The sequence below is a fragment of the Falco naumanni genome, chromosome 12, assembly GCF_017639655.2.
Source record: "Falco naumanni isolate bFalNau1 chromosome 12, bFalNau1.pat, whole genome shotgun sequence".
In the NCBI taxonomy this organism is placed as follows: Eukaryota; Metazoa; Chordata; class Aves; order Falconiformes; family Falconidae; genus Falco; species Falco naumanni.
Window position 1 is genome coordinate 13370118 of NC_054065.1, and position 12827 is coordinate 13382944.

General features: G+C 52.0%; 1 protein-coding gene across 1 annotated transcript; it reads right to left on the reverse strand.

Moving 5' to 3' along the window:
• Positions 1–483: 483 nt before the first annotated feature.
• On the reverse strand, positions 484–7153 carry TCTE1 (t-complex-associated-testis-expressed 1). Its single transcript, XM_040612154.1, has 4 exons — positions 6924–7153; positions 4465–5033; positions 2948–3397; positions 484–1068 (listed from the first exon to the last, which is right to left on the reverse strand). Exons 1-4 carry the CDS (start codon positions 7105–7107, stop codon positions 892–894), a joined length of 1380 nt encoding a protein of 459 aa, XP_040468088.1. The 5' UTR covers positions 7108–7153; the 3' UTR covers positions 484–891.
• Positions 7154–12827: the final 5674 nt, after the last annotated feature.

The window sequence follows — 12827 nt, forward strand, 5'->3', positions numbered from 1 at the left end:
GGTGGTCAAAGGACTGAGGCAATCAGGTACGTGCCCTGTCCTGTCCTCAGGTGGCCACAGCCCCTGGGGCAGGAGGAAGTTGCTCTGTTTTCCTCCAAGCCCAAGGAAGCTGCTCCATTTTCAACCCTGTGGGCCAGCAGTTCTGCAGGGACCCCTCTAGCTTGGAAGTTATGTGAAACAGATTTTTTTGACAGGTTTGCACAGAAGAGCACTACTAGTTAAGGTAAGCATCTGGTTGTAAATAATTCACCTGTTTGCAAAGCAGGCTAGCACTGAGCAAAGGCATAGCAACCCAACACAGGAAACCATGGTGTAAAGACCTGTCATTTATTGGGCTGGGTTTTTTTTTTCACTTTTCACCACCCATGTCTAAGACTCCAGACAGATTTTGCTATAAAAACAAATCCCTGAGCAGAGCAATAGCCAGAAGAAGCTGCTGAGAAACGAGAAACAACATTCCCTCTATCCTCTATGCATCTCACGTCCTCCTCAGCAAAAAGCCTAAAAGAGCTGCCTGCTCTGAGAGTTAGGTCTGAACTAGACCATTTGGATGGTGGAGATGTCATCTTAGCTGCTTTAGAGGTGGAACAACATCCAGTTGCCTGCACTAAGGTTGCCGCTGGAAGACGCAAGAAACACCACAGGAGGTGGGATTTAGTCTCGGGTGCAGTGGGAGAGGGCTCAGGGGGCAGACTGCTTCTGTGCTGCCACCGCAGCCCCACGAGGTCTAATGTCTGTCTCATTTAAAGTCACAGGTTGGATGATGGGGATCTGGGAGAGGCTGCGGTGGCAACCACAAGTTGCATGTTTCTCAGAAATACAAATGAAAACAACCCTCTGAAGTATCTCCAACACTGCACCTGCACAGCTCATCGCTCTCCGGAGTTCTCTTCAGAGGGGTTTGGCAGGGGGATGCTGCAGAGCCCCCTGCCTCACCGCTTCCCGGTTGGCCCACGTGATCTGGTGAATGAGGTACTCGGTCTCCTCGCCCACCTCTGCCAGGCGGAGGTCAAACTCGGTCAGAGCCTTGTTATCCGCCAGCCCTTCAAGCAGCTGCTTCCCACCGTCCTGCAAATGGGTGAGAAGGGGGGTTAAAGCAGGAGATCCAAATGTGAAGTGCATTGCTCCCTTTCCCTCCTCCCCAGGGCAACTTCTGTGCCTGTGAGATGATGCCAGAAGGCACGAAGGCCTTCACCCAAGCCCAAAATGTTGCTCACGGGAGAAGTACAGGGAAGGAGTGTAACCTTATGCAGCGCTCGGTGCTATGACACATGCTAATGACTCCCTCTGGGTACCACGTCAGGAGTCCTCAAGCTCAGGCTGGTTAATAGCACAGCTGGCGATGATAACCTGAGAGGAGTCTCTGCTCTCCCTTGTCCCCCGGTCCCCAGCTCATTGCTGGTTGGGGACAAATGGCAGCGTGATTAGTGTACGGCTCCTCAGCTCGGCAGTGGCCAGAGCCCCGGTGCTGGCAGCCTCCTGCCTGGATGCCATTTCCCAGGCTGGGCTGGCTTTCCTGAGGGGAACATCTCACACAGCTGAAGCCTAGCCTGTATGGGACAGAAAATGTGATATAGATGGCCTTAGGGAGTGAGTCACTTTGGGGTCACATCCCTCCATTACCTGAAGCACTGTCTTTCAGGATGTGACAATTTGACACCCCAACCCACCCACCCCTCCTGCCCCAGCTATTCCCTTTCAGGTACCAAATACACCTCCTGCCCTATGTCCTCCATGCAGGTGGTCCCCTCATCCCAGCACCATGCCTCAGACCTTTTGCCAAAGAGGATGGAGCAAAAAGGACTGGGAAGGAATCTCTGTTTAATGGGGTAAAGAGGTCAGAATTTGATGCATTTCTAGCAAAAAATCCCATTTCCCCAAAGATAATACCAGCCCACTTGTTGGGCTGCTGTGGAGCTTCACAAAAGGGTAACAGAGAGCTTATCAGAAGGAAGCTGCTAAGCATACAGATTGTTATTTACTAAGCAAAAATCCTTCTATCCTTTCCAACCTTTTCCCCCTTGCATCATTAAACTCAAATGGTTTTCCACATCCAGGATCATAGAACTCACAAAAGGTTTTCTGCCATCATATCCTTTTAAAACCGTTGTCATATGCATTGATGCCAATATTCCTGCCAGGAGGGACAGCTGGTCTTGCTGTCTCTTTATTCTGACAGTGAGAAAAATTGAGGCAGCGCAGAAAGTTTAAAAGCCAGCATGATTGCATTTGGCTGTCTAGTTTCAGATTTCTAAAGCTCTTTTTAATCGGCAGAAGAGAAGTGGTCTGGTTTGTGGGCATGTTGCATACTGCAGCTCTTAGGGATGTACTAAGATCTGTGGATGCTCCTCTGTCTAGAAAATGTAAGTCTGTGGTTTAGGAGCCACTTACAAGCAACCAGACGTGACACTTTTGACCTACTGCACCACTCCAGTGCTGCAGGGTAAGTTAAAGGAGCTCAAGAACTGAGCCAATTTTCTAACAGTCTCCTCTGAGCACGTGATGGGCAGGAGAGATTCTGGGAAGGGTGACACTATCTGTGTGCTGCTGAGTGGCAGATGGCACAGCAGATCCATAAGGCCCTCGCCTATGATTATTATCTACTCCCACGTGTGTGAAGCGGCTGTGATTTTTCCCAGACATACTCCCTGATTTTCAGTTTCCTGGGGGGAAATCCTTCTCTGCCCAAAAGCCCAAAGCCTGGAAGCCAGATGCAGCCCTGTGAACAGAGCTAGATGTAACAAGTGAGATAAATGCATGTGTGTGCACAGAAGATGCCCGTCTCATTTCTGCCAGTCTCTTCCCTGTTCGCAACTGATTATCACAGCAGACTGCAAAGCGAGGGATGCATTTGCCTCTGCAGCTTTGAGGCAGGGCAGGCTCAGCATCTGCTCTGCAAGGCCACCACGAAGGCTCACAAGCTGCAGGGAGAAGGAGTTTCTCTTACCAGCCCCAGGTGGTTGCATGAGAAGTTGATACTCGTCAGGGTGGTGTTCTGAGCCAAGACCTGGGAGAAAAGCACAGCGGTTGGCTCTGACAGGTTATTACTTCCCAGATGGATGGACTTCAGGGTGGTGTTGGTCAGCAGGGCATGGCCGATAGCCTCCCCGCCTTTGTCCTCCACGCAGTTGAGGCGCAGATTCAGGGAGGTCAGGGTGGAGTTTTCAGCAAGGGCTTGAGCAAGAGCCTGAGCCCCCACGTGATGGATCTGGTTGTTACACAGGTCGAGGGTTTCTAATCTGCTGTGGTTGATCAATTTGCCAACAGCTTGTGCCCCTTTGTCCTTGATGAGATTGTGGGACAAGTCCAGCTCCACCAAGCAGGGGTGATCCAGCAAGTTATGGACCAGCAGCCTGGTCTTGTCATCATCTACTTTGCTTCGCGTCAGCTTGAAAACCTGTGGGGATAAAGGACAGGGACACTAAAACAGCCAGCACTTTGGATTGAGCTTTGTACAAGACCTCAAGGGAGTTTGGCCTGTGGTCCATGAGACAGATTTCATCTCCCTTCACTTCAAACACTTTTACCAGTGGGCTCAAGTAGTCGCTTTTGTAGTGGGCAGGTACTTCCAGCAGGGAGGGCATGCCACTGATGTCCCATACCTATTCTAGGGAGCAATGGTTAATTTGCTGCAAATGCCTGTTCCTCTCCTCTGACTCCATAGGATCTAAATTAAAACGAGATAAAGCTGCCCAAACGTCTGCAGAGCGCAACGGCAGAACTCACCCCAGATCACAGTTGAACACTGTCTGAACGAGCACGTGCACAAGTGGAAAACACAGTGTGCTCTGCGAAGGACAAGGTGGCCAGGGCGCTCTAACAGCCACAGCAGAGGTAATGTCGCTTGCGGAAGCCAAGCAGACCAGTACTTCCCAAAGCACACCGATCTGTGGGGAGGGCGCTCAGCCAGCTTGCTCCGGCTGCACCCTGGATAGCAATGCCTGCTCATGTTTTGGAGGGGCTGAGTGTCTGCCCTGCAGCTGCCACAGAACTGAAGATAGTGTTAGGGTCCAGGAGGAAATCCCATCATCACTCTAAGGCAAATGTGGATATTTCCCCATGCTCTTCCAGGGCGTCTCTGCTCCTCTGGAGCATGTTGACATGTCTTTACTGAGCATAACTACCAAAAACTCCTTATGAAAAACCTTCTCTGGGCTTCTCCTGTCCTCCCCGCCAGACCTATGTGAGGAATTAAAATAGGAGTGTTGCTTTCTCTTGCACTGCAGGAAACACGTTTTGTAGGAGCAAGTATTTTTCTCACTGACCTCTGACAACCTTTTCTAACAAGGACATAGGCAGAACAAGTTACTCAGCACTAGGCCAGCAAGTTAACATCTCTGCTGTCTGCCAGACTGCAGCTTGCAAAAAGGTGCTGCCAGCGAGCAAAACCAGCCCCTGGGTTTCCATCCCCAGACAATTTGAAGATCTGGCTGAGGAAGGAAGGTTCATTTTGGGGTACATTACTTTCAAGTTGTGGCACATCTTCAGGGCAGCAGCCAGGTTGCAGCAGTCCTGGTGGGTGAAGTTAAAGAGGTTCCACTCGAAGTTCATGCCGCAGTCCTTCACGCCATAAGTGAGATGAAGCTCTTCAAGGTGAGGGAGAGTAGTAATGAGGACTCCCAGGTCATAGTGACGCATGAAGACCTCATCAAATCCAAAATCACTCCCTGTATCAGATAGGTCATCCCTCTCCTCCTTTTGATCCACTTCTATCGGTGGCAGAAACTGATCAACCTCCAGTTTCCGCACATAATCTTTGCAGAGCGGGATGAATTCTAGGACCTGGTTGGGGTCTGTGGTGTTAGGGATGAAACATTTCAGGATGTTCTCCAGGTGACGTTCAAAGAACATCCGTTTCCAGCTGTCTCCATAGTTGGAGATGTCACACACTTGCCAGCGCTCAGTGCAGCACCTCTTCCAGTAGTCCTCATCGCTTATCAGGTTGGCAGTCACAGAGAGCGGAAGGCCAGTGGAGAGCCTGTCCAGCACCTTTCTTTGGTGCTTAGGCAGAAGGCGGTCCAAAATCGGGTTCTCTGGAGGGGATGAAGAGAAGGAGAGGTTGGTCTGGGCTGTAGTAACCATGGCTGGCACTATAGTTCTGCCCAGGCTGCCAGCCGTGTGCCCACGCTCCCCCGGCGCTGATACTGCCTCTCAGTTGCCAGTGGCTGGTGCAGGGAAGCTAAGCTGGCAGCAAATGTGTAGGATTCAGCTCCTACATCTCTGTGTAGGATTTCTAACTTTTACAATAAAACATCAGCATAATTGGATTTACTCCCATAATATTTGGGAACTGCATCAGAAACTTAGCTCCCAGTTTAAATTCAATTTGAATGCATTTTGTATTCAGAGCAGGACTTATGCTCCCAGGAGAGCTAATTGAGCCTTACAGAGATGGAGAGCTTAGCTTGTCATTTGCTGAACTTTCTCCCTTTTGTTTCTAAGCATATTGAAGAACAATATTTGAGAACAACTGTCTGTGTGCTCTTCATGCAGGTCCTCATGCTTTTTTATCTTAACTCAGGTATCTGTCTTACGCCAAGTTCTGTTCTTTTTCACTGAGACACACTCTTAGCCTTTAAGTCCACCTTGTTTAAATAAAAGGTCTCTTTTCCCAGGAGCGTTCTCCCTCAGTCTCTTTCCTAATGCTCACCCTAAGTCTCAGCTGGCTTCTGCCTGGTGGAAGTTCTTTGTGGTGAGAACTGCCAGAGAAAAGCCATGCGTGCTCACACCATGAATGCTTGGTGACAGGTAGTGTTGAGTTACAGAAATCATCAGTGGAGAGGCCGACTTGCACATGGGAAATCAGGTTTTGAGGCACAAAGTGGGGTTAGCTTTATATTTCTTCTGTCTCTGTGGCATTTCCTTCCTAAGGAAAGGAGTTTTGCTGGGGTTGACCACAGCCTATTCTCCGGTGTCCTACAGCTGGCACTACAGTGACCTTCTCTGCAAAGTCCCACAAGACAAGCAGAGGTGGAGCACGTATAGGCAGAACTGGGCTAGCTTCACTTAGGCTCACCCAGGCCACAGCAGCGGGCAAGACACAGCCGCACAGCTCAGGTAACGGCACGAGGGTCCCCAGGTCAGAGAGCACACTGCTTTTACATGCACACAATGTGGGTCCAATCCATTCGGCATCAGACTGACTGGCCAAGTTGATAGGACTGCAAGGGTGACCCAGCTCAGACCCCCAGGTACCATCATCTCCTGGAGTAAAGCAGCACTGAGCCTCTCTGTACTGTCTTACAGCTCCAGTGTGGACATAGCCTGGGACCTATCTTTGGTCTTTGCTGCCACTTCGCTGGTCAGCCAAAGAGACCTTTCCCCCTCCCAGTCAGTTCCCAGACGAGATGTGCTTCTTCTGTTTTGCTATGTTTCATCAGTCAACCTGCTTCAAAAGCACATTCCCTGCCTGAGGATATAACCTGTCACATCACCACCAAAAGCTGTGGAGAAGGCCCGAGACTCTGAGTACGATACATATTCTGAGATGGTAGCATCGCCAAGCAGGGAGCGATTCTCCACCTCTTTGCACAGCACTCAGCACAACAGGGTTCCATCCTCGAGTGCTACCCTAACACATGCATGAATCAAGGGAAGGAAAGAGTGACTCCACAGCCCCAGCCACGGCTGAGGTGAGTCCAGCAGAGCATGGAAGGAGGAAGACACAACAGGACAAGGTTAGGGCAGAGTCATATCCTGGATAGCAGCCCAGAGGACTACAGCCATCCCTGGAGTGTACAAGTACATACTTAGCAACTAAACAGTTTGTTTAACTAGCTGCCTGAGGGGATATTTCTCCCCATCTGTTCCTTTGGCAGGGCTGGGTACCACACTCTGCCTTTCACATGCCTTGTTGACCCTCCGCTCCTGGGACTGATGCTCTCTCTCTTCATGTGTCTTAGGGAAAATGTGCTCCCACTTACTTTCAAAATTATGAACGATGTGCTGGAGGCAGAGCTCAGTGAGGTGGGGAACAGTGGCGAGGGACCACTCGGGATCCTGAACAACACGGTGTGTATAGTACGAGTCAGCAGTGAGGCTGGCCTCGGATGGATGACAGGGCAAGGGAACAGCTGTGCTCCTGTCACCAGCCGCTGGCTGCTGCATCCTGCTCAGGACCCACTTGTCCTTCAGGAGTCACAAAAGGAAAATTGCTTGAGAGTCACCACCACGTTTTCCAGATGGGCTGCCTGCAAAAGAAAAAGAAAAACCTTAGAAAGAGGCCGGCGTTACGAATGGTCTGCTCACACTGCTCTCTTGCAATGCACTTGGCCCCTGTCCTTTGCGGGCCTCCTCTGCTTGGACTGGAAGCACTGCAGCAAAACAACTATTTTTCAGCCTTATCTTTATACACTGCCTTGTACAAAGAAGTCTCAAGGTACCACATGTAATAAGCAGATAATAACATGGTGTTAATTCAGAGTGCCGTTGAAGAGGTTGGGCAGGAACTGATTGTTTACTGTTTTTTCCAGTAAAAGAAATAGGTGAAGCTGGCAGGAGCTGCGTTTCAATCAAAGGAATACAGTGGTTCTTCACACGGTCTGCAGCTGAACTGGGGAATTCCTTGCCACAGGACATTGTGGATGCTGAGAGTCTGTGCAGAACAAGTTCATGGAACGGAAACCCCTTGAGAACGATTCAATGTCCAGAAATGGCATCTCACTCGGTGTGAGCTGACACAGTTGGAGGTGGGAGAGTGCTGGAGGAAACAAACACACATACTCGCATTGTTTTTCCTATGTAGAAAACAATGGCTGCTCCTAGCCACTGTCAGAGATGGGATACTGGGCTAGACCATCCCCTGGTTTGATCCAGTATGCCTATTCTTAGGACCCTTTAAAGACAGATGCTTTACAGATGAATACACTACAAGTGTATTCTTGGTTTTTCTTTTGTGCTTTTCCCAATTACGCTCCAGCTGAACTCCTTCCAAACATCCATTAGCTGATGAGCTGGATCAGACCTGTTCAGACCACACTGAGCCTGAGCAGATAAGAACTAAAAGAACCAGCCTGGAGCAGAAGGAAGGATGCACAGTCCTATTAGCTCTGTGGAGCTTTCCCAGACCAAAGTTTCCCATTTGCTGTTTCCTCCTCCAGCCTCTGGACCAGCACTCTCAGCTGTCAGGATCTCACATGTATGGTAGTTGCCTGGAAGTCCTAACAGTGCTAAAGACTTGTGCTGATCCTTACTGGGGCTAACTGGACATAACAGGGCTGCAGCGCAGGGCTGGTCATTTAGAAACTGTGGAACACCTAAAAGAAGCACGAGGCAGATGGATGGATGGTGATGTCAGAGGTGAGGACAGCTTCCTGCAGGATGAAGATGATGCCGAAGGGTAAAGGCGGCTTTGAACCACAGTAGAGGCAAAAGGATCCTGTAGTAACATCCTGCACAGAAGATAACTGCTGTGTAGTATGTTCTGCCACAACATCCCTCAGCTCAACAATGCTTTGATCCCAAACACCTCCTCCTTTGTGTGAGCCAGACAGTGCTCCCCAGATGAAAGGTCTTAGGTGCTTCCCCTGCACAAGGCTGCTCCCTTCTCCTCTGCCCTCCCAGTTTGTGCTGCCTCAGCCAGTGCAGGCTCCTCTCTCCCCGAAGGCTTCGTAGCTGGCTTTGCTAGTGCTCCTGTCTCTGCTTCTTCCCCTCCAAAAGACATCTGAGGAAGGGCCTGAAAAGGAACGGGCGCAACAGGGAGAGAGGAGATCTGTGAAATGCTGAGAACTAGAGGAGGGGAAGCAAAATGATTCACACTGTACCACAGCAAATATGTGAGCACAGCAAATATGCGATGCGTTCTTCAAAAGTCCTTGAAGCATGCCTGAGGAAAGAGTAACTGTTTCAGAATGAGGGGAAAGGGCGGAGATGGCAGAGGTGGCAGGGCGTCCTCCAGCACAAAGCAGGAGGATGCAGGGTGCCGAGGGCAGGGAAGCCGTATCCCCTGGGAGGCACTGGTGTAGGGATAGCAAAGGCTGTAGGAGAAGAGAGCCTGGTCTGAAGAAGGGTGGGTGTGGTGGAAAAAGGAATGGGTGACAGGCAGATGTGAGGGCTGGGAGACCTTTCTCTGCAAAGCTCCCTGCCCCCAAAGGAAGGTGCTGCGATGGTGGGCCGCCACTGAGGGGGAAAAGAGGCCTGATTCTCCACAGCACACTGATTCAGCTGAAACCCAGCTCTTGGTGCTTCATGGACTTCAGCAGAAGGGCAAAGCACAGCTGGATGGCAGTGAGGTGGCATTAATAGAGAAGTGATTGGGAAAAATGTTTTTTCCTTGCTCGGTCCATTGTCCTATTCAAAAAGCATCCGTGTCACTCTGTCACCCAGGCCAGACACAGCTAATTGGAGCTTCTGATGGCTTTCCTGACCTTTTAGAAGCAATTGTTAGAGGCCAGCTGTTGGGGGAAGCCAGTGCAGCATCAGCACCTTGTCACAGCACTCTCCAAACTACCAAGCTGCAACAAAGTCTTTTACCATCTCATACCAGCATACTCTTCATACAGTCCCTCTGCTGCCTTCTCCTTATCTTGCCTCATCCAGGGTGTGCATTCTCTCTCCTCTCGTGCATTCTCTTCCTCTGCTGCTCTCTCTTCACTGGCTCTCAACCACTTAACCAGCCACACCTGCACCTTATCTACATTGGCCAACCCACCTCCCCTGAAGTCAACCCACAGTTGTGTATTATCAGTGTCAATTAACCCAGCGTCATTCCTCTACAGTAGCCTAGGATTATTTCATGGCTGCATTCTACCAGATGATGTTTGCCGGTTTACCAATGGCAGATTGATTTTTAGAGGGTATGTAACCCATGGCACATGTGGGACTGCTAAAGAGGCTCCTGAAGACCAAGTGGGAGACATAGCTGCCCTCAGACAGAGACGAAGCCCAGCTCTAGAAACAGCACAGCCCCTCCATACATTGGATGAAGCTCGCCTGCAGCAGGTCAGCCAGTGTGCTCTACCCAGCTGTGAGCCCAGAGAAGAGGCAAATAGCTCAGGGTGTCTGTGTCAGGGCTGCAGGGGAGCTTTCCCTCGACATAAGCTCCGCATGTCAGCTCAGCTGACTCTGCCATCCCTACTCATCATCTGGTGTGAAGCCAGCAAGAGCAAGGCTGCCAGCGTGCGACAGCCAGCCCGCAAGGTGTCTGAATCAACCCCACACCTATGGTGCCAGCACAGGGAGCTGAGCCTGCTGCTGAGCTGCTGCTCCCACTGCACCCCTTCCCACCGCCCCAGCGGGAGCGCTTCCTGACAGGGGAAGGGCCCCTTTCATGCTGCAGCCCCTCTGCCTTGGCTGCAGGAGTCTCGCCCAGCCGGAGCTAACATGCCAAGCCAGTTCCCATGGCTGGGTTTGCTAGGTGTGTATTTACACACCGGAGAAGCACTGCAATTCACTGCCAATAGGCCAAGCCAACGGCATTGATGCACGCTCCTTCCCACCCACTCTACAGACACATCAGTCACCTATGCTAAAAACGCTCTGTTAAATGATATATAACGAATGGGGTCATGTAGTAAATTCCCAGTTTATGTCATTTAACACCCAAATTAGGCTGAAAGGTCTATGATATTAAAGCTTCTAAAAAAAAAAAAAAAAAAGAAAAGAAATCACGCTTCCCTTCCCAGGAAGAAGCTGCCAGAAAACCACTCACACAGCCAACTTACACAGCTCCCCAGCATGCCTAAAAAACCTTCTTTGGTTGAGCCTGTTTTGTTCTAGAAATAAAATATTTCTGCTCTTTTGATTCACACCAAAGCCCAGACAGACCAAAAAGGAAGGGTTGCTTAGAAACCGGTGACCTTTGACTGATGCCTCCTACCAGCAGTATGGTGATCCAAGAAATGGAGCAACTGTAAACATCACGTTTACTGGAGAGTTTGTAAGTGCAGGAGAAATTCTTTCTGAGGGTGGCTGTGCCCCAGCCGAGATTGCATTCGCACTGAAGCTCAGACTACCCAGAAATTGTGGAAGCTCTTACATCACTGCATCAGCATCCTGAAAATGCCAGTTGTTCTGCAGGTGTCCTGGCCTTTGTGCGGTTACCTTTACTCCAGGTAGGCTAGCAGGGACATTGGCAAACGATCCTGAGTGCTGGCTAACATCGCTGATCCCGCTCCCACCTGCCAGGACTTGCCACACTCCCTTGCACTTTGAAAGGCTGATGCTAAGTGTGCATTAGGACAGCATATTGCAGGCTCATCAAGGGGCAGAGTCTCTGCGATGGACTAAGTAAGTTTTTTTTTAAAAAGCATGCCAAATGAGGAATCTGTCTAGCTTCAGCTAAATGTATGGGGAGAAATGTAATGGGAGATTGGGCAGAATGAGGCTAGCTGGCCATTTGGGAATATGGTTAATGTCATCACTGTCCTCCAGGCGGAGGGGGGGCTGGCACCGTGGTCCTGGCTGCCTGTCAGCATGCCCAGGCCGGGGTCACTGTCCCAGGGGGGTGTCAGAAACATGAAAGCCCTTTAGGACCAGAGCATCACCCGCTGCAGCCCCCGCCACCCCGCGCAGCCAGCCCGGTCCCGCCGGCCCCGCAGGCCGCCCGCCGCTCGCTCCTCCCGGCCACGCTCCGCTCCAGAGTGCCCGGGAGGCGAGAAAACCCGTTAGCCCGGCCGCTTGATGAACGACGGTACCTGCAGCCCGCCGCGGGGGAGGGCGGGTGTCCGCCGCGGCGCCGCGGGGCCACCGGGAGCGGGTACCGGCGCGGAACAGCCGCGGCCCCCGCTCGCCCCTCGGCCCCGCCGGTTCGGCTGCCGGCTCTGCCCGTGGCTGCGGGGGGGGTACGGGCCGCCCGGCCGCCCCCGCCCCGGGAGCACCCGCCGCCGTTGCTGGGGACGCGGCCGTTGCCGGGGCGGTGGCGGGGCGGTGGCGGGGGGCACACCGGCGGCAGGGGTCGCTCCGGGCCGGGCAGCTGGCACGCTCTGCCTGCGGCCGGGGGCTGCGCGGGGGGCGGGACACGGCGGGAAGGAGAGGGATGGGATCGGGGATGGCGGCCCCCGTCACCCCACCTCGCTGATGCTGCTGAAACCCGGAGTGCTGCAGGACCGCGACTGCGCCTGGCCGGGACCCCCCTTCTCCAGCACGGGAGGAGCGTGTGCGCTCCCCGCAACGTCCCCGCGCTCCCCGCGGTGCTGCTCCCGCAGGGCTGGGGGGGCGTTTGCCAAGGGCCTGTTCGCTCCTGCAGTGGCAGCTGCTGCGGCATCTCGGCAGCGTGGAAAGAACAGGGCAAGCTGTGCTCTGTGAGTGGTGAGGTACCGGTGTTCAAACGGTGTGTGCTTCCCTGCGCTCAGGATACTTGTTTTGTTGCAACGTTTGCAGTATGTGCAACAACTTAGTAGCTAAAGATACACTGTCGGTGCCTGAAACTGGCTTGCTTCAAGGACTCGCATTTTGGGGCTGTTACCCCTGAATGACAGGTCGCAGGCAGGCCTGAGGGGGAGGAGAGCAAATCTGAGAACTGCACCAACAGCAAGGAGGTCTTGGTCCATCTGCTGCCTTCCCATCTCTCCTTGGCCTGTTTTTTCTTCATTCTCTTAGTGAGCAGCCTCTTGTAGAGCAGGGGAAAGACCTGAATCCTCAGCAAGGCAGCAACTGCATGTATAATGCTGTGGAATAGAAAAAGTAAGCAAAGGGATGAAAACAAGCATCTCCTCTTTCCCATTTTTCAGATCTGAGCATTTTGGTATTTGCCAGTAGATTTTCAGACTGAAACGTGGCTTTGTTTTGCTCCTTCAAAATGCTGATGCGCCCAGTAGTGGGTACACGGGGAGCGTAGCCAGCCTGTGCCCTGTGGGAGCATACATAATACTGGTGCCAGCTCTGATGAT

Bases quoted from the DNA above. Each gene is read 5' to 3' on its own strand.
- TCTE1 (XM_040612154.1), bottom strand. From the start codon at position 7,107: ATGCAGCAGCCAGCGGCTGGTGACAGGAGCACAGCTGTTCCCTTGCCC. The intron at 5,034-6,923 runs GTAAGTGGGAGC...CATCCCCTCCAG, and splicing joins CATCGTTCATAATTTTGAAA to AGAACCCGATTTTGGACCGC. The intron at 1,069-2,947 runs GTAAGAGAAACT...ACCCATTTGCAG, and splicing joins CATGCAACCACCTGGGGCTG to GACGGTGGGAAGCAGCTGCT.